General features: G+C 40.4%; 1 protein-coding gene across 1 annotated transcript in view; it reads right to left on the bottom strand.

The window, feature by feature from the left end:
• Nucleotides 1–19,689, bottom strand: part of Rgs5 (regulator of G protein signaling 5) — a 41,759-nt gene that overhangs the window by 3,940 nt on the left and 18,130 nt on the right. Inside the window, exons 2-4 of the mRNA XM_006994294.4 lie at nucleotides 16,665–16,775; nucleotides 10,633–10,694; nucleotides 1,218–1,384 (exon numbers count right to left, since the gene is read on the bottom strand). Coding sequence (XP_006994356.1) covers nucleotides 1,218–1,384; nucleotides 10,633–10,694; nucleotides 16,665–16,775 — 340 coding nt within the window. The remainder of the gene's footprint in view (nucleotides 1–1,217; nucleotides 1,385–10,632; nucleotides 10,695–16,664; nucleotides 16,776–19,689) is intronic.

Below are 19,689 nucleotides of genomic sequence, written 5' to 3'. Positions count from 1 at the left end.
TTGATTATATTGACTTTCTCTGCCCATTAGGTTTCCTGCCTTCTGATGATCGTGAAGAACAGTTCATGGCCTGGAACCCTTGGCATAGCTTTAGAACCAGTCTTCCTGAAAACAAACCAGGAAGCAGCAGTTTTGGCCGTATAAGAAACACAGCAATGAGCCAGTGCTTTACCTACTGAGTGGTTAATCTGTGCTAGGGGATTGAACCAGGAACTGCTGCATGCTAACAAAGTGCTCTACCAACTGAGCTACATCTTCATACCCTCATCTGTTTCTTGAAAAGACGAACTAAGGACACTACACAGCCAAAGGAATAAAATATCTCATGTTGCTTCTATAAGATGTATCACATATGCAAAAGAAGAGAGATGAGAGAATCTTTCCCCTTACAAATCATCTGTAATAGATCCCTGACTACTCAAGAGGTTCACTCAATCACCTATGTGTTTGACATCAAACCTTGATGACATTCAATGTCCGCATTGGATTCAAGAGAACCATGAGGGACTATAGGACCTGACCAGATAGATAGGTCTGACTGCGGCCATCCTGGATTTTTCAACAAGCTTTTCAGTTGGGTGTCATCAATGATGGCAAAGATAAGAGCAGACAGACTTCCCCAAAGCTTTCTTGAAACCTGAACATACCTGCTCTTGGGCAGTCAATTAGTGGTATATTGGCTTTAAATACCTTTCGCACTGTTACTTTGTATTGTTTTGGTTCCCATGAGTGGAAGTCCTGTTGCCTCAACAAATGTCAAAGGCTAGAGACAGAGGACTCACTGGCATCAATTAGTTGGCACATTCATGTGGTTTTTTTTTTCCTCTCACATCTACTGTTTGTTTAATTTAATTCTCATAGCTTTACAAAACAGTTGTTGACATTCTTACATTTCAAAGGAAAGGAACTAGACCCCACATTTCATCTCAAATCTTACATTGGCTTCCTTCTTAATTAAGGTTGGGTGCATGGTTCTGAAGAGACTCCAGGAGCCACTGGCTGCACAGTGGTCTGTACAGCATTTAAGTCAGATGCACTTGACTTAGTCACACTGCCATTGTATTCAGTAGGTGTTTACTAGGCAGTCTAATCACAAGTTCGGGTAGTCTTTAGCTCCAGAGGTTGTGCCTGCAGCTCATGAAGGTGTGCCTGGGAATGTACTGATTTGGATCTTAAAAAAAAAGGATGTACTCAGCCACCTGCCCAGCAGTACCAACCTCTTTAGGGGCCTCTGTCTGGATGAATTCTTCATAAATTTGCTTTGCCTTCTCCGCCATTTTGACCGGGGACTTGATCTTTTTGTACTCCTCACAGGCAACCCAGAACTCAAGGTTTTCCTCACTGAATTCAGACCTCAGGAAACTTTTGAAGGTGGCAAGTCCATCTAGGAAGCAAAAAGTCAATAGGAAGATTTCATTAACTGATTTGACAAACTCTATTTCTAGCTAAAAAAGAAACAATTTTACTTCCAGTAATTCTGCCATTGATGTAAAAAAAAATCTTGCAAATGGAAACTCGTTTAATTCTTATTATACACCCAGAGAGCAGGAACCCTAAGTGTCCTGTTTTGTAAATGAGGTCACAGAAGTCAAGTGACTGCTCTAAAATGTCCAGCAAGTAAGTGCAAGGCTGGGACTTAAAACCAAGCTATCTGATTCTGTAGTCTCACACATTTGTCTATTATCCTAAGGCACTTATCAGGAGCTGTGTGATTCTGTTTCTTGGAACAGGAACTTTCCATTAGGAGCTTCCTACTCTCTCCTCTAATTTGAGAGAAAAACATAAGGTTAGAACACAGATGCTAGAGATGATACAGAAAGGCTCGATCATGCTGTCCCATGCATGGACTTTTAGTCCATCCTCATCTGCCTTTATCTCTTCATTCACATGGAGGCAGGCTGGGGCAGGGATGCAGAGGCCACAGAGAACAGCTCTGTTCCTCACGCACTCGGACACTGGGCAGAGGGCTTTACCTCGCCGTCTTTTACACAAGTGAATGCAGTGTACATTCAGGTGACAAATGTTTTGACACTGAGGATTCTCAGTCAATACTGATGACAGCCAGGACACACATCAATTCCAAAGAAAACTTATTTTTAGTAGTGAAAACTGAATTAAGAGCCCCATGCATACTACGTAAGCACTCTACCACACAACTATATTCCTAGCCCCAAAGAACATACTTAAAACTTGATTTGTCAAAATGAGTAATGTTTATAATGATTGACTGCCAGGAACTATTATCTTGTTTCCTCTTTTTACTGATGAATTTTGAGTGAGTGCAATACATCACATTGCTAAATGAAATAAGCTTGGTTCCCTAGCCGAGGTTAGAGATTCCAAGGAAAGGAGAAAGTTAAAAAAAAAAAAAAATGAGGAGACTCATTGAACATCTATACAATGAAAACCTTTGAAGAGTAGCTACAAGGTCACACCAGGAGCCTAAGTTCAGTTCAGACTGAAAGAAGGTGAATTAGCAATTTTCAAATCGGTATCTGAATGAAGGATCAGGGGATGTTGTCACAGCAGGAAGTTATTATGACCACCAGTAAAAGTCAGTGTTTAGAAGATATCAAATGTAATAGAACAACGGTGAGTCTGTAAACAGCTGTAGATGCTATCTGTGTACATATGCTAATTCCTGGGCCCTACCCTTTCCTGTTCCCTTTAGTACTAACCTCCCAAATGGTAGATGGAGAGAGCTCATGAAGAGGATTTAACAAGGTATTGGAGGTGAATCATAAAGAAAAATAAATCTAAATGTATGCTGTTTCCTTCTCTGACTAATGTGTGCAGATACACATATATACACGAAACTATTTAAACCAACATCCTAATGACCGTATATCTAAGAAGTGAATCATACTATTATGGAGGAAAATGGAGGTTTTTGAAGAAGGAGAGGAAACAATTCTAGTTCTCACAGGCTATGCCAAGGGCCCAGTCTTGGCAGCATGGCCTGGTATGCCAACTGCCTTCCAAGCCAGAAGTCAGAAATGTCTGCCGTCAACTTCAGGGGTCAGGCTTCTCCTCACTTGCCTTGGCCAGGGCATATCTACATTTCATTATTTCTGTTTAGGTAACACGTTATACACTAATTTTTTTTTACCCAATTTCAATCCGTTTCTCTTTTTCTTGAACATCTGTTGCTCTCTCGTCTATAGACTGTAAATTTTCATTTGTTCGTCATTATCTGTTGTATGAATTGGACAAAATATATGCGATGATACGAAAATATATGTGATGATACAGGGCCATTTTTTCATGTGTATTTGGTGTGTGTGTGTGTGTGTGTGTGTGTGTGTGTGTGTGTGTGTGTGTGTGTGTGTGTTCATGTGTATATGTGTGTTGGTACATGTGTTGTGCTTCGATGCTGATGCACATGTCTTGCACACATGTGGAGGCCCCAGGTTGATGTTGGGAATCTTCACTGCCCTTCCACCTCATTCTTTGAGACTGGAACTCTCAATCAAACCCAGAGCTTGCTAGTAACAATAGTCTCACTGGGCAGCTTGCTCCAGGGATCCCCTGCCTCTGCCTTCTGAGCTTGGAATTACAGCTGGGTCATCACTCCCACCTGGTACATGGATTCTGGGGGGCCAAGCTCTGGTCCTCTAACTTACACAGCAAGGCAGCACTTAACCACTGAGCTAACTTCCCAGTGCATTTTTATTCCTCTCATGCTGTTCATGGTCTTTTTGCAGCCACACTCAATTCAGAAGGAAGAGAATGGCCAGGTTGGAAATGAATTGGGATTAGGTTCAGTATTGATTTCAGGACCCAAGGAAGACACTTGGCAATTTAATCCTTCCTCTACACTTCTAGGACACTCTCACTGATCAATACTAGAAACACTTCTAGGACACTATATCAATCAATACTAGAAACAACTGAACGTGAGTAGGCAGGAACAGCAGTTCATGTGTCTTCCAACAGTTTTCTCTGGGCGTGTTCCTTCTTCCTATCCCCACTGGAGTTTCTATTGTGTTACTAATCATAATTTAGTGATAACTGGAGTTCAACATGAGCTATGAAATCAGCATATCCCTCCAGCCCACAGGACCAAAGAACATGAACTTTAAAGAAAAGTCAAGCCCTAATTTTGTTGCTGTTATAGCATTGTATGTCATAGGCAAGCTACCCAGCTCTCTGAATAATGGATTCTTTTTCTGAAGAATAGAAATGGTTGTTGCACTTAAGAATAAGAAAGAAATACGACCCACTTGTGGAAAACTCTCAGCCCCACAGCCCCACTGGTCCTCAGCCCCACAGCCCCACAGATCCACAGGTCCACAGCCCCACAGGTCCACAGCCCCACAGGCCTACAGGCCCACTGGCCCTCAGCCTCATACATTATCAAACACTCCAAGTCACCCATTCCACTTTGTAAAAATTTGCAATGAAGATCAGTCCTTCCAAACATTGTTATTTCAGACCTGAGGACTACTATCAGGGCTCTTCAGTGGTCTTAGCATTCAGTTCACAGCAGGAAATGAACTTGTGAACTAGCTTTCCATTGCAGAGACCTATGTCCTGAATACTGGTTTCATTGCTCTGGTGAATTCCACAATACTATTACAAGGCTTTTTGTCAATGTATGCACCTTAAACCAAAATATATAAAACAGCTTTATGCCTTACTGGTCTGGGGGCCGTTTAAAGCTACTCTTTCTCCTGCCTAGCTTTTGAGCACTCTGTGTATTCTCTTAGTAGACTCCTCCACAGTCACTTCTAGTCAACTTTCCACACTTGGCCTCTGGTTTTCTGTTGGTTCTTTCCTCAGAGATGTTTCCTATTGAATTCCCATCACCCCTGCGTGTGTCCTTTTTGAGTCAGAGTTGAAAAGATTCCAGGCCAAATATCCCTGCTCTACAAGGTGCACATATCTTTCTTACCCCACTTCTTTTACCTGGGTTCTCCACACCACAGCAGAGCACACAACCCCAAGAAAGCACTATGGGGCGTGTAGGAGCCAGCACAGAGCCTCAGATTACCTCTCAGCATCCCCAGGCATCCATCCCACTATCCAGGACTCTGATGAAGCCCATCTGATGACTGGCTATAAGCGTTCTGTGGGTCTGGTATCCATATATCATATGGTACCCATGCATTCTAATCTCAGAGCTAGCCCTAATGAGTGGTAGCAATTTTCGACATTAGGCGAAAATTGCAAAGTAACAGCCTTATATAACAGAGGCAGGGGGGCCAACCTGTAAAACCCCTCTGAGGAAAGAAGGAGCATAAACAAACTCGAGAACCCAAGTCAGATTGTTAAAAACTTTGAAAATGAGATTAGTACAAAGACTTCCGTGGAGAGGGATTGGCGGAGTACAGTGAAATAGCACTGGAACTTATTAAAAACCATGGCATGATTTATTGGTTCAAAGCTCGGGCTTTAGACCCAAGATTGCTTAGTGGTGAATCTTGACACACTTTATTATACAGTGACATGGACAAGTCATTTTGCCTGCCGGTGCCTCCATCATTTTATACGGTAAATTCGAATTAAATTGAAATGTAAAAGAAACCTGCATGACAGGGCTGTGGTAAAAGACGAAATAATTCACACATGGCTTTTATATGGTGCCAAGCATAATTTTCGTGAAGTTCAGTCCACGCTGGCTTTCTTGATGAATTTTTAATTTGGTATAAATTAAAATTTATACCAAATTAAAAATTGCTATTTGTCACCATTACAAGCCCAATCCAAATGTTGCCTCATCTGTGACACCATCTTCTTTTCAATGCCACCTGCTCACTCTTGAGGATTTCTGTCAATGAAGAGAAGACATAGCTTTCTTCTTTTTTTTTCCCCTCCCAGTTGGGAATCTGCTTGTTCAGCCATCTTTTCCATGAGGCTGTAAATTATTTGAGTTTTCCTTATCTTCACTTCCCCGTTTCCATGTCCCTCCTCAAATACATATATGCACCAAATATTTAATAGTGGGTCTCAATGAACTATGAAATCAGCATATCCCTCCAGCCCACAGGACCGAGGAACATGAACTTTAAAGAAAACTAAAACCTCAATTTTGTTACTGTTATAGCATTGTATGTCAGGGGCAAGCTACCCAGCTCTTTGGTTAATAGATTCTTTTTCTGAAAAAGAGAAATGGTCGTGGCACTTAAGTCTCGAGATTATTGCAATCACTAAATAGACCAATATATGCAAATTTCTTATGTAGATACATCTATGAACAAGGCATACATGAGCGAAACATATCTTTCATATCACTTTCATTATTATCATTGTCCTAAGTGAACATCATGGCGGTCCATCAGTGAGATGATGAGAATGATGGACCAGGACATAGAAGGAAGAAAACTGGAAAGCAAAGAAAAAGAAGTCAAGGCAGACTGTGAAGATGGGAACTAAGGGATGCGCCTGGAGCCAGCTGTTTTGACCAGCTGTTTTGTGTGTTGAGGGACAGTCCAGGCCACAGTGGGGTGGGTTGTCTGAGAAAATGCTCTGACCTTCTACAACTCTTGGGAAAAGAGGACCCAAATAAAAACTGTGCTGCCACAGACTGGTTTTATCCCTGTTTGTTCTTAAAAATGCTCGTGTGGGAGAATCACTGTCCTTGATGGTGCTAGAGCAGAATTATATAAGCTCCCATGTACAGTCTATTTTTGTTTTTAAAGATCAACATACTTGTTGTGTGCCCTATGGACCTAACAAATGAAACCAGATGGCTCTTGTTTTAGAACTGAAGACAAAACTTATAAGAATGCGATGTATTTTAAGGACAAAGTCAAAGACCCTGAATGATTAAAAATCATTTTTAGGGCCAGTGAGAAGGCTCAAATGGTGAAAGCATTGGATGTGCAATCCTGGTGAGTTCCATTCCAGAATCTTCAGTTAAAAGAGAGAACCAACTCCTGTAAGGTGCCCTCTGATCTCCCCCCCAACACATTTTACTAATACATAAAATAATTTTAAAATGAATTTGAGTAAGTAGGTCCTTGCTAATGAGAAAAGATTGAACTGTCTAGGGTTTATTTCTACTATAGAAAACTTTGATTTAATGAAAGCTTTGGTAACTATCAACTCTGAGAGGCAATGGCCTATATCAACACAAAGAATTCAAAATGTTCCTTATGAATCAGCAAAAATGATACTCCTACCCTTTAGTGTTAATGTATGTGTGTGTGGGGGGGTGTCATTGTTGTTTTGTTTTTTAGACAACATTGTATTCTGTAGTTTAGATGGGTCCAGAACTCACCATGTGTCCAAAGTTATCCTTAAACTCACAGCAATCCTCTGTCTCAGACTCCCAAGAGTTTGAACTACAAATATGAGCCGCCATGCTCAACTTTAAATGGTTTAAATTTCTCAAGTTAAGCACACAGAAAGGGATCATTATGTCTAGAGTAGTACATTTTTAAATGAATCTGCTTTTTTTACTTGTTTTGCATCAATCACAGCTTATATCAGTTATTTCTGACAATAGATTATTAGTTTCAACAGATTCAAATGAGAGTATGTCATAAGAGATATTGAACAGCCATAGCTGGATTTATAGTTATCCATGAAGCATAATGGCAGATATGCAGGTAACAGGCCACATATTGCTTCTCTAGGCTGGTGATGCTGAAGCTTCTAGATGCTGGCATAGAACTGTCTGGGCATACCTGTCCTTCCATGCTTCCTCCTTAGGAATGACTGGAGATAAATAGAGCAGAGACGTAACAGTAAGAACCACACAGAGAAAGAAGAGTCACAGAGAGAATCAGAGAGGAGAGGCAATGATAGAAATATAATGGGGAAGTGATGGACAGACAGTAATAATAGACAGCCTATCTTACTCATAGCTTCATCCCTCTTAAAGGCACAGTTTGTTTCTATTGGATCTTTCACACCCATACCTTAAGCACATTAATTGATGGAGCTAGTTTGAATGGCTAGATGTCATGTTTAAGGAACGTATTGGCTAAAATAGCTACTGAATGCTTTTCCACTTACTGCTTTGAGAAAATTATACATCTATGTAAGCAAATGCATAGATACAAGCACAATTTACCCTTTGAGAAGTAGAAAATATTACTGTGAAATTCCCAGACCTCAATCTCACACTAGGATAATCATCTGTTTGCAATTGGAAAGACTTTGGCTCCCACAACAATGTCAAGGTATTAACATTACCTACTTCTGGCTTAGCTCACACCCTTAGCTTTTTTAGTCTAATAGTCCCCTGTACCCTTAAAATCAAAGTGTATGAGTATGTGGACCTAAGAATTAGTGCGAGTGAAAAGAATGTGTATGAACACATTGATATTTATCTTCTCTCTTAAGAATTTGGAAAGCATGGTTCTGTTAACTCTTATTTCTCTATAACAGCAGCAAATACCCCTATCTAGGCTACTTAGCTTTCATAATTTATCAACTCACCACGTCAAAATGCTATTGGCCCCCAAATTACTGGAGTAAGACAAATCAATAGATCAATACAAATATTTTTGTTCTACATGGCTGTTCTACATTCATGAAATCTCTAGTTCCAAGAAGCAAACTCAATTAACTTGCTCATTCATTCAAAAAAATATTCACTGAGGCCGGGCGGTGGTGGCGCACGCCTTTAATCCCAGCACTTGGGAGGCAGAGCCAGGCGGATCTCTATGAGTTCGAGGCCAGCCTGGGCTACCAAGTGAGTTCCAGGAAAGGCGCAAAGCTACATAGAGAAACCCTGTCTCGAAAAACCAAAAAAAAAAAAAAAAAATATTCACTGAACACCTTGTATGTGTTGGGGTATGGTACCCTCTTTAACATAAGGCAGAAAGAAAGAAAGAAAGAAAGAAAGAAAGAAAGAAAGAAAGAAAGAAAGAAAGAAAGAAGGGAGGGAGGGAGGGAGGGAGGGAGGGAGGGAGGGAGGGAGGGAGGGAGGGAGGGAGGGAGGAAGGAAGGAAGGAAGGAAGGAAGGAAGGAAGGAAGGAAGGAAGGAAGAAAGGAAGGAAGAAAGGAAGGAAGGAAGGAAAGAGAATCAGAAATGAATGTGATTCAAATCCTTCAAGTTAGAGACTTTGGGTCTCTACTCCAAAAACCAAAGACTGCCAGGTTTCTTACTTGTAAGAAGTTACTCCATCATAAACAAACTGAAAATTATCATGTAAGGTCTAGAAAAAATGGTTCAGTAGTTAAGAACACTTGCTACTCTTGCAGAAGACCCGAGTTTGGTTCCCTGTACATACAAGGCAACTCATACCCATCTGTAACTCCAGTTCCAGGTGATCTAACACCCTCTTCTGGCCTCCACCAGCACCAGGCATAAATTTCAGGTACATAAGTACATGTAGTCAAAACACTCACACACATAAAATAAAAATTTGCTTTCAAGATGTTTATATAAACTCCACCATGCAGTCATTGTCATCTACTCTGCCTTTGTTATTACTCTTTAAATCCTTGTGGGGATTTTTTTCCTAAGTATCTAACAGAATTTCCTAGTCCATTCTTATAATGCAGATGAAGAAGTTGGATATTGTAAGTTGGTCACAAATTTAGAGTGAATCAGCCAACAGATTTTTATCTCCTTCACCCCAGACTATGCACTTTGTCTTTTGAAAATGCCCAGAAGAAAAAGACTAGATCCTGACTGTTAATGGGCTTTTGACCTATCCCAAAATGAAAACAAAACAAAACAAAACAAGGGTACTAAGCACCATGAAAGATGTGCTGATGAATGGCTTTGGAACTTTAGAGTGACTGACTCTAAATGGCCAAGAAGACTAGGCATTTGTCACTGGGGTTAGCTCTTCAGGGAATAGAACTTCAGTAGATAAAGATCTGAGAGCAAGGTATTTCTGTCCATGGGTTTACACGGAGAAATCTCACATAAACAGAGAATAGTTCAATGTGCCTCATGACCAGTCACATGGTTATTATGGTGTATCTGGAACATTGGAGGTTATTATGGTATATCTGGAACATTGGAAATTTGAACTCGAGAGTGTAAGCCTTGGTAAGTGGTAAGGACTGTGGAGTGGGGAAAGATAAATAATACGTTAGTTTCAGCCAGAAAAGAGTGTGCATCTTTGTTGCATCTCAAATGAAGCTCTAAAATGTAGGTTAACAAAAGAGGAGGCATGGCGTGTAGAGATTCGACCAAGGGTAGAGACAGCAATCTTATTAGGTCCCAAGAGCAGTTGAGAGCAGGTTGAGCTCAGGGGTCCATGGCTTGTTCAAAGACATTTTTTGACGCTAAATCTTGTCTTTCTCAATCTATGAGGCAAAGCAGGAGAGGTGGCTTATTTGGCCCACTTATGAGAACATGAAGAAGCATACAGAAGCAGGGAGGGCAATGCCTGTTTGCAATCTCAGTAATTTCAAGGTAGAGGGAGGAAGATCAGGAGTTCTAGGTCACCCTCAGACACATAGTGAGTTTGAGGGTCAGCCTGGACTTCATGGGACCCAGTCTCAACCAGTAAGGCATGTGATGTGGCTTATACAAGCAAACAAGGACAGGCATGAAGGAAGCCCCAAACGTCTGTCCTTACATGCTCCCACCGTGACTTTCCCTTCTAGCCAACTGGACAACTCCAGTCTCAAGATGCCCTTCCCTTGTTCAGACCATAAACTGGAGACGGACATGAGGAAATGTGCCCCGCCCCCAATCCTCGCGAGACCAGGTGAACTTACAGTTGTTGTGGAGAAGCTTGTCCAGGGAATGGCGCCACTGCAGGGCCTCGTCCAGCGAGGGCCTAGATCAACGATAAGTACAGAGAAGGGGGATGGAGTGAGAAGGAAGTTAACCACATGCAAGACAATGACTCGAGCCTGGTTTTCTTAGGTGGAAATGATACAACACTCAGGATAGGGACAGAAGGATTATTTTCTCCCAGTTGAGCCAAAGGAGCTATTGGCCATCTGGTATCGACAGTGCATTTTTATTGCTTTCCGAACAATCTGACCAGACAGGTCTTTTTTGGAAGTAGAGTCTGTTTGCCCCAAGGCCATGTCTAATAGTCTTATATATTCCATAGGAGTGAGTCCAAAGACAATTGTTATTTTAAATATAGGTTAATAAAATCCATTGTCCCTTCACAGAGGGTAAACTAATCCATGTTTCACAATGCCACACATTAGCCACCAATTTAATCAACACCTAGTATCTGGTTCTAAACCCCAATGCCAAAGTCATCTCATTAAGACTAATAGAAGACAGTTTGATTTTGCCCCACACTGGAAGCATAATTAAAAAAATAAAATCTACATTTATTTATTTTTCCTTCCAATTAATATAGAGTGATACATTTTGGAAGTTTTTTTTTTTTTCAGAAGAAAAGCATTAGTAGCTCCTAAGTCAGAGTGCTGAACATAAATGTTCAAGACACTGACTCAAAAGAAGGTTAACCTCCAAGATCTAATTGATCCCGTGACTACTTTGACTTTAACATTCCCATCCACAGGATCCCCACATCTGTGCTTTGTCATAACCACCAATTCTCTTCTCTCCCCAGAATGTGCAAAGATGAGCTGCTGTTGTCTGAGGGAAAATAGCTGACTTGATCTTCCTGTGTTCATAGGGCTTGAACCCTTGAATCACCACTACATTGTGTCTTTATCATCCAATTAAAGCAGACTGGCAATACATTTATTATGAGATGAGGTTGATGAAGTGTTTTTTCCCTAGGTCTTAGATTGTTTAGTAACTGTTCGAGACAAACCAGGAACATTCATGTTTCTAGTTTTTATGAAATAGTATCTTTGGGCATTTAAATCATTGTCATTCGCAAGTGATGTCACCGAGACAATTTTCAATCTATCTTTTATTTTTTCAGGCATATGCATTCTCATTTTATCTCTGTAAGGAATCCATGGACTAGGTCTTTAAACTCCAGTGTTGTTGTGACTATTGCCTAACCTCTTTTTGTAGAACATGTGTCTATTAAGTCCTGATTTTATTTTATTTTTTCAAATGTATGTCTTCTCTCTTTGAAAGCCAAACAAACAAACGAAAAGCCAAGGATAATAAATCTTGTAAATAAACTTAGATAGGTTCTGTTTTCCTAGCTGGACACAAAAATATCAGACCAAAAGCATAAAATTTTCTCACAAATGTATTTCTAACAAGTGGATTACCACCCCTCTTCCCCTTCCCCTTGGCTACTATAAAGGAGCAGAAAGAAGAGAAATGGTATCAACATGGATTACAAGTATTCACCTATATCTTTTTCATTCATTTCAATGGTAGCCACAGCTGTGGCCAATAAGTCCCTTTGGCTACTCTATGTTGCTTTATACCAAGCACTTTTCATATATACACTTTGTTGTAACCTATATTATATATAGGAATTTTTCATATATATTATATATAGGAACTATATATATGTTATTTTGTATATACATGTTCACAATATGTTCAATACACATTGCAGACAACCATCAAGTCTAGATGTATTCAGAATTGAGAGCCTATTATACGATGGAACAATAGAAACTAACTCAGAGCAAAGAGTAGGCCTGGTTCACTCCCTGAGCCTCCTGATTTTAAAAATATTCTCAAAAAAATGAAATAGCTTTTCCTGCCCTTGTTCTTTGGTTAGCATAAAGGCACACAGGAAGAAACAATGGCATGAGCAGGTGCCCTGGACTTAAACATGTTACCAGATGCAATTTGCCCCAAATGGTCTCATTATAATGTCAAGTAATGGTCAATATCAGCAGCACATCACGGCCAAGATTAAATTCCTGAAAGGGACATGTGCCGAGCCTGCTTGGGGGTGAAATTAGTCCAAATTGATTTAAGGGCGTAGTTGAGCAGGACAGATCCCCCCACGGCATGTAGCCCAGTGTTCTGATTAGCAGTCTAGGAGGTAACAGGTTCATCCTGTCCTGATTCTCGGAATTTGCCAGCCCTCATTAAGTGTGACTTCTTTGGAAACAAGATAGATGCAGATCTAAACGGCCAATGAGCATCCTGGTTGGCAAGGTCATTGCTGACCACAGAGGGTGAGCACAGAGTCTCCTCTCCCTGTGTGGGTGGGAGTGACAGGGAGGAAGCTAGCTCAGATGAAAGACAAAATAAACATTTATGGGAGTGATTAACTATGTGTTTTAGAATGCGCAGTGCAAATACTACCTGATTCAGGAAGTGACCACATTGGTTTGGAAACAACAGCTCTTTCCACCCCTAAGTTTCACTCCTGGATATTTTTCATGTGCGAATAGTGCACACCACCCCTGCAAAGGTGGTGTATTGTTCCTAGAGAACTTTCCTATTCCTTCCTATGCCCACAGCATCAGTCTGAAGCAATAAGTGAGGCTGGCTGTAAAGACCAAAAACTTATGTTCAATTTGGAGCCTGCATATGGACATCTGTTGCCCATTTATGGACTTGATAGGTCACGAGCAAAATACACTGTGTAGGACATCTTTTAATAACTAGGTGCCAAATTGATAGGTAACCAAAGTCTGGCTCAGTTTATCCCGAATCAGCCTTGTGGAAAGCCACAGATGACTCACTATTTAGATTTGAATGAACAGAGCCATAAGCCATTGCTACACCTGCTGGCAATACTGGCCAATATTAGCCTTGGGGAAGAATTTAACTTGCCAGTACCAATGGCTGGATTTTGTAGGTTTGGTTTCCTTTCGGTCTTGGTTTAGTTGGTAATCTATATAGTGTCTGGTGTATACTTGATTATCCTTGATCATGTCTTCCATGTTCTTGCTTTTGACAAAGAAAACAAATCTTGAGTTCATTGGTATCATTTATGAGAGCCTGCTCTGTTCTTCTTTCCTGTCCTACGAAGCACAGGCAGGCTCAAGTCCATGCCCATTTATTTGGTCCTTACCCCGTGGCCAATGGGACTCTTGGCACCATGAATAGGTTACATACTTTTGAAATGTCTTTTCCTTATATCTATGAAATTGTACATATTTCCTTTCAAGACTCACTCTGCAGTGAAGCAGGTCCAGGAACACACAGGATAACGTGCTGTGACTGTTTGTCATCAGCCAGGGTTAGGACTAGTTATTTGTGGAGGCCATTCTGGGATTTTAAAGTAGTAGACACATTAAGATCAATACATTCAGTCAAAAATTGATAACAGATGTCAAGGAGGGACATTTAGAATATAAAAACCTACTTGAAAGAGTATCTGACCCTGACATTTTGTAACTCAGCATATTACAAACTGTAACGTTATTACAAACTCAACGTATGTGGCTTACAAATTTTGGTTATTATTCATTCTGAGGGCCTTCAGCAGCCTTTGGGAATGCAGAGGGTGGGCAGAGTAGGAAAGGAAGAGGGAGAACACAGGACGATGAGTTAGGAGGAGAGTTCTGATCAAGAGGAAGCTATGACAAAGCAGGTCAACTCTGCAGATAAGTCAGACACCCAGCGTTAGGAACAATACTTTCATCAAGGATGTGAGATTTACAGGAGATGAAAGTCTACAGGCATCAGCCAATGAAAGCAAAGAGAAACGCATCAGCACCAAAAGGATGAGAGAGGGAATTTTGTTTCCAGCATGAAATAATAATAATTGGTTTCTCCTAATGGAAGAAGACCCAGGACCAATTTTTGAATACCAAAGTGATAAGAGAAACTGGGATTTGGTATAAGACTACAGACAGCTTATTTTCTAGGGGCTTTTTCTTATTTTTCTTGTTTCCCAGGGCCTTGTTTATTTTTCTCAGATGAGAAGTTAAAATATATTTTAAAAAAAATAGAAAGTACTTCCTCAAAGCAATTGCCCAAAGAAGATGAGAGAAGCTAAAAATATATATCTTCAATCAAAAGATTTATTTTCTACTAAAAAAATATGGGTTTAAAAAATACAGAGAAATATGTAAGTGAAGAAATGAGTTTGGCTGAGCTAGTGAAGAGCAAGGTCATCCCCTGAAGGCTAAAAGCACAGAAATCCACCCAACGTGAAGAGGTAGAACGGAGCATGCGTGTTTGCAGGGAGCACTTGTCCAATTTCCCTGTTGAAAACAGCAGTCACGTGCAGCATTCCCTGGGGATGGGAAGGGTTGTTCTTTTTCTCAATATCAAATAATATTTTTGGAAGGAGGGAGGGAATAGAAGACAAGAAGAGTAAATAAGCCAAGAAATTTCAGCCCCAAGTTTTTTCCAACCATTTCTCTCTTGAATCCCTAAGAGCTGAGTAGTTCAAGTGTCTGAATGGCATTCGGAGAAGAGAATCAAAGCAGGAAATAGAGGGCTACATTTGAAATGTTAATCCCAACAGATCGATAATTACCACATTGTTGCTTCAAAATAGACCTTTTGACCCCCTGGCTATGCACCGTGGCTCTTGCTGTCTACTAGGACAGGCAGCCTGCTGCTTCACATTGAATTAGCTTCTCCTTTTTAACCGTAGAAAATTCAATTATGCCTCACTTCCGGTTTGTGAACACTTTGAAGTCATAAAAGGAGGAAAATGGAAATATCCACTTAGGATGATGGAAAATGACTTTAAAACAGAATAACCCAGTTCTGTATCTACCAGCCAATCAACTATATTAAGTTGAAGGTCATTTGGACAAAGGATGGGCTGGCCAATTTATACAAATATTAAATTAAAAACGAGAACTCAAAGTTAAAAGGGACTCCTGTACTTTTCCCACACATCTGTGATCTTGAAGCTTTTAGGTAGCAGAATGAAGGAGTTGGCATCCTTGACTTTCTGGCTCCCCTCCTTCATTTCTACAGGTACCTCTGCTATGAAGGGAAAATTAAGTGCATCTGTCTAGACAGTTAGGGTCTAGGGAGCTAATGGAAGGTGATGGACAGTGGTGATGGTATGGATGGTGTTACTGAGATATTAGGTAGATTCAGCCAGGTGGTGATGGTGTACTCTTTTAATTCCATCACTCCAGAAGCAGAGCCAGACTGATCTCTGTGAGTTCAAGGCTGGCCTGATCTACAGAGCAAGATCCAGGATAGGCACCAAAATGAAACCCTGTCTCAAAAAAACAAAACAAAACAAAAAAGTAGGTAGATTTATGGGCGTAGCTTCTTGACTCTTTGGAATCATACTTTCCTGCCATGCCTACACAGATGGAAGAGTCGGGTGGGGATGATGTACGCAGCTGAAGTTGAAAGACAGAGGACTGTCAAATTCCCATCAGGAATATGTTTTTTATGAATTGGGAAAACAATGCTTGGTGTGCGTTTAGTGAGAACAGCTAGGTGAGTCTTCATCCCTCCCTGAAGTTGTGGTTCTTCTCCCCTATTGGACCTTGAAGGGAACCTTGTACATTCAAGAAGAAACTATCGAGACCTAAATTGTCAGCCTTTTCATCAGCATGATCTTGCTCACATTTCTCTCCCAAGGAAAGGGCCTTGGGTATTACTTCCTGGTGAGTATGCAGGGCTCATAATTAATTGAATCAGGGTTACTTGACCCAAGCCAATAAATTATCAGATGTTCTGACCTTACAGTCAATAACTGAGTGGCTGGTGCCATTTTATAAAGTACAGTTCATCTTTCCAAAGACGAGGCAAGGCTCTATTTCTTTTAATTTTGCAAGTATTTAATGTTATGATCTATACACAGAAGTGTTAAAAAATATACTATTTATGAACTGACTCTCTGAGGACTCAAATGGTCTTCAATAACTGAGAGGGTAGTTCTACAGATGAATGACGGTTCTATACACTTGAAAAACAACCCTTGTCTGGAGGAAAATGTGAGGAATCCATATTCATGACTCACTTGTGGGTCTTGGCTGGCTTCTCCGGCTTCTCATTATATGGAATGACAAGGTCAACAGCAGAGTCTGGCTTCTGTAGGAGAATTCCCAATTTGATCTTGATCTCCTTGGCCCTGGAAGGACAGATGTCAGGAAACAAGAATGACACATGGGTACACAAATCTAAGACAGTGATTTCTCTCTGCATCAGAGAAAGGAAAGTGGAAGGAACCTCATTTGATTTTTTGATTCCTACTGCAACAAGAAGAATATCAAGGTAGAAAATAGGACACCAGAGCTCCAAAAATTGTGTTTAGAAGACACCAATTAATGCACAGTATCTCATCCCAACCTTAATTGTTCTATTCATATTTTCTCATTTCCACATGTTCCCATTTCACAGAGGAGAAAATTGAAGGACAGGAAGTTTAAATATCTCAATACAGCCCAGTCGGTGTGTAGGGAAGCCCGAGTAGTCTGTGTCCAGAATTCTCAAGTGTAATTACTGACTGGACTGTCTAGCGGGCTTCTAAAGGTTCTGGCTTAGCCCGTCAACTAGATGTATGACAGTTGAACAATTTTGATTTTATTTTGACTGCTGGATCTCTGTCCCCTTTCTATAAATGATAGAGGAAAGCTAGATGTTTTTGTAAGCCGTTTCCAATCCTAAAACTAAGCTATTTTTGCTTCATTGTTCTAAAGCTCCTTCTCACTCTCTCACCATAGCTGCTGTGGTGTCCTCCTTGCAGCAGCCTTCGTAGAGGAGAGAGATTTGCAGTAGATGGACTACAGATAGAAGAGTCCTTTAACTTCGGCAGAAATGGCCAGAATCGGGATAGTCTTCCATCAGAGGATAGAATGTGATGATTTTCACCTAGTTTCCAAGCCAATCTTTGAAGAAAATCATCTTCCTGAATCTATACTTTAAATAGACCATGGAAATTTTATGCATCTCTCTGTCTCTGTCCCTGTCTCTGTCTCTCTCATCTATCTATCTATCTATCTATCTATCTATCTATCTATCTATCTATCTATCTATCTATCTATTATCTATATGGTGTGTGTGTGTGTGTGTGTGTGTGTGTGTGTGTGTGTGTGTGTGTGTGTGTGTTCACATTGCCAAGACACATTTGTGGAGATTGGAAGACATTTTGGGAGTTAATTCTCGCCTGCCACTTTGTTTAGGCAAGGTCATTCATATCTGCTACTCTGAGTACTCCAATCAAAATGTCCTGGGAGATTCCAGGTAATTCTCCTGTTTCCACCTCCCATCTCATCATAGGAGTGCCAAGATTACAGACGTGATCCACAGCATCAGGCTTGTTGTGTTTTCTAGGGATGAAACTCAGGTTATCAGGCTTGTGTTGAAAGTATATTTACCAGCTGAGCCATCTTGCCAGCCCTAAAATCCTAATCTCAAATATGAATTCCCAGGACACCCCCAGACCACCCTCCCTTTGTCACTATGGTATTCCATGTGCCACACTTTTAACATGAACACTTTTAACACAGGGTTTATTGGGTTATCATACTACATTATGATTATTGATTTGTGCCTGTTTTCCAAGCTGTATAGAAGAACGCTTTAAAGGTAGGAGTTGGATCTTAAATGCCTTTTAATCCTTGTGCCTGGCACAGTTGCTTGGCAACCTAGCAAATATTCAATAGTATTTGTCATCATGAACTAAAATTATCTTGATTTTGTTTCTTACCAATCTGTTAACATTGGTCTCCAAGTCAGTGCCCATCATAAGCAAAGCCTTGAAGAGCTGTGCTGGGGTCACATTGGAACCAGACACGATTTTGACAGTGCAAACACACTTTCTTAATTCATGCATAGAGATGGCACAGAGGTAAAATTCAGGGCCAAGATTAACAACTATGTATATTAAACTCAAAGTGAAGAAAACCTGGCCTTGTAACTTACAAACCTCACAAATATCCAATTACTATATTGAATTTCCTTTTAGCTCAAAGTATGATGTTGAAGCTGACTTAGAAATAGATAACTCTGTGGTATCTTTTCATTTATATTTCTTTTTGCTTCAATTCTTTCTCTAGAAGCTTCTTTGTGAGCAAACCCAGCTCCAGCACTCTGTAGCATTAAGTAGAGCTCAGCGGAACAAAGCATTGATGTAGAAATTGGAAATGTTCTGATGGGAGGGGGCTGTTATATAACACACTGAGTAAGCTAGACCTCCCTGGATTCCAGGCTCCACAAGTCACTTAAATTATCTGATGTTAAGTTTTTCTGGCTTGGAAATTGGGACTGATGAAACGGTAAGTTCTCAGACTTTGGTGATGATCAAATGTGCTATAACATGAGTCACTAAGCACACACAGCATTTGGAATACAAATCTACTTCTGTAAAGTTAGCGTTAACTGCAGAATCTTTGCTTTCCACCAGGTTAACCCATGTTTCCTACCTACGAGCACCAAATAGAAAGGTCAAAAAATTGCATAGGGTTATTTTTAAATCACAAAAGCTTCCTTGAATATTCTAACGCTGGAAGTAAGACTATGCATATTATATTATATTATCTGGAATAAAATCGTTGTTGGGAGTTGATTGGGAAACGTATGCAGCACTTGTGACTGCCCTCTGCTGGTCAATATGTCGCATTTGTGGTCCGAGACAACAGGTTTATCTTCTCTCAGGCACACTACACTATGAACATTATCATCTGCCTCTTGGCTGCCACCCACTCTTCCTTCATGCACATAAGGAGAACTGCTACCAGCATCAATCTTGACATAACATCACATCCACCAACATTTACATAACCCCTAGTGATGAGCTCTCATGTTTGGGGGTTTTCATTGTTTTGTTGGCCCTTTAGAATTTAGGCTTTCTCTCTTCCTCCCCGCCTCCTCCACTTCTATTCCTTTGATCTTTTCTTTTTTTTTTCCCTTCTGCATTATCTGAGCCATTTGCTTTTGTAAAAGGTTGAAAGATACTGATTTATTATCTCCCATGCATGAATAATAGTCATTCATTAGAGGGTGGTTAGAACAAAGGAGTTGGGCATTTTAAAAATATTCATTCA

Source organism: Peromyscus maniculatus, chromosome 11, assembly GCF_049852395.1.
Source record: "Peromyscus maniculatus bairdii isolate BWxNUB_F1_BW_parent chromosome 11, HU_Pman_BW_mat_3.1, whole genome shotgun sequence".
Classification (NCBI taxonomy): Eukaryota; Metazoa; Chordata; class Mammalia; order Rodentia; family Cricetidae; genus Peromyscus; species Peromyscus maniculatus.
Note: the sequence above shows the minus strand (reverse complement) of the source record. Positions and strands in the feature narration are given on the sequence as shown.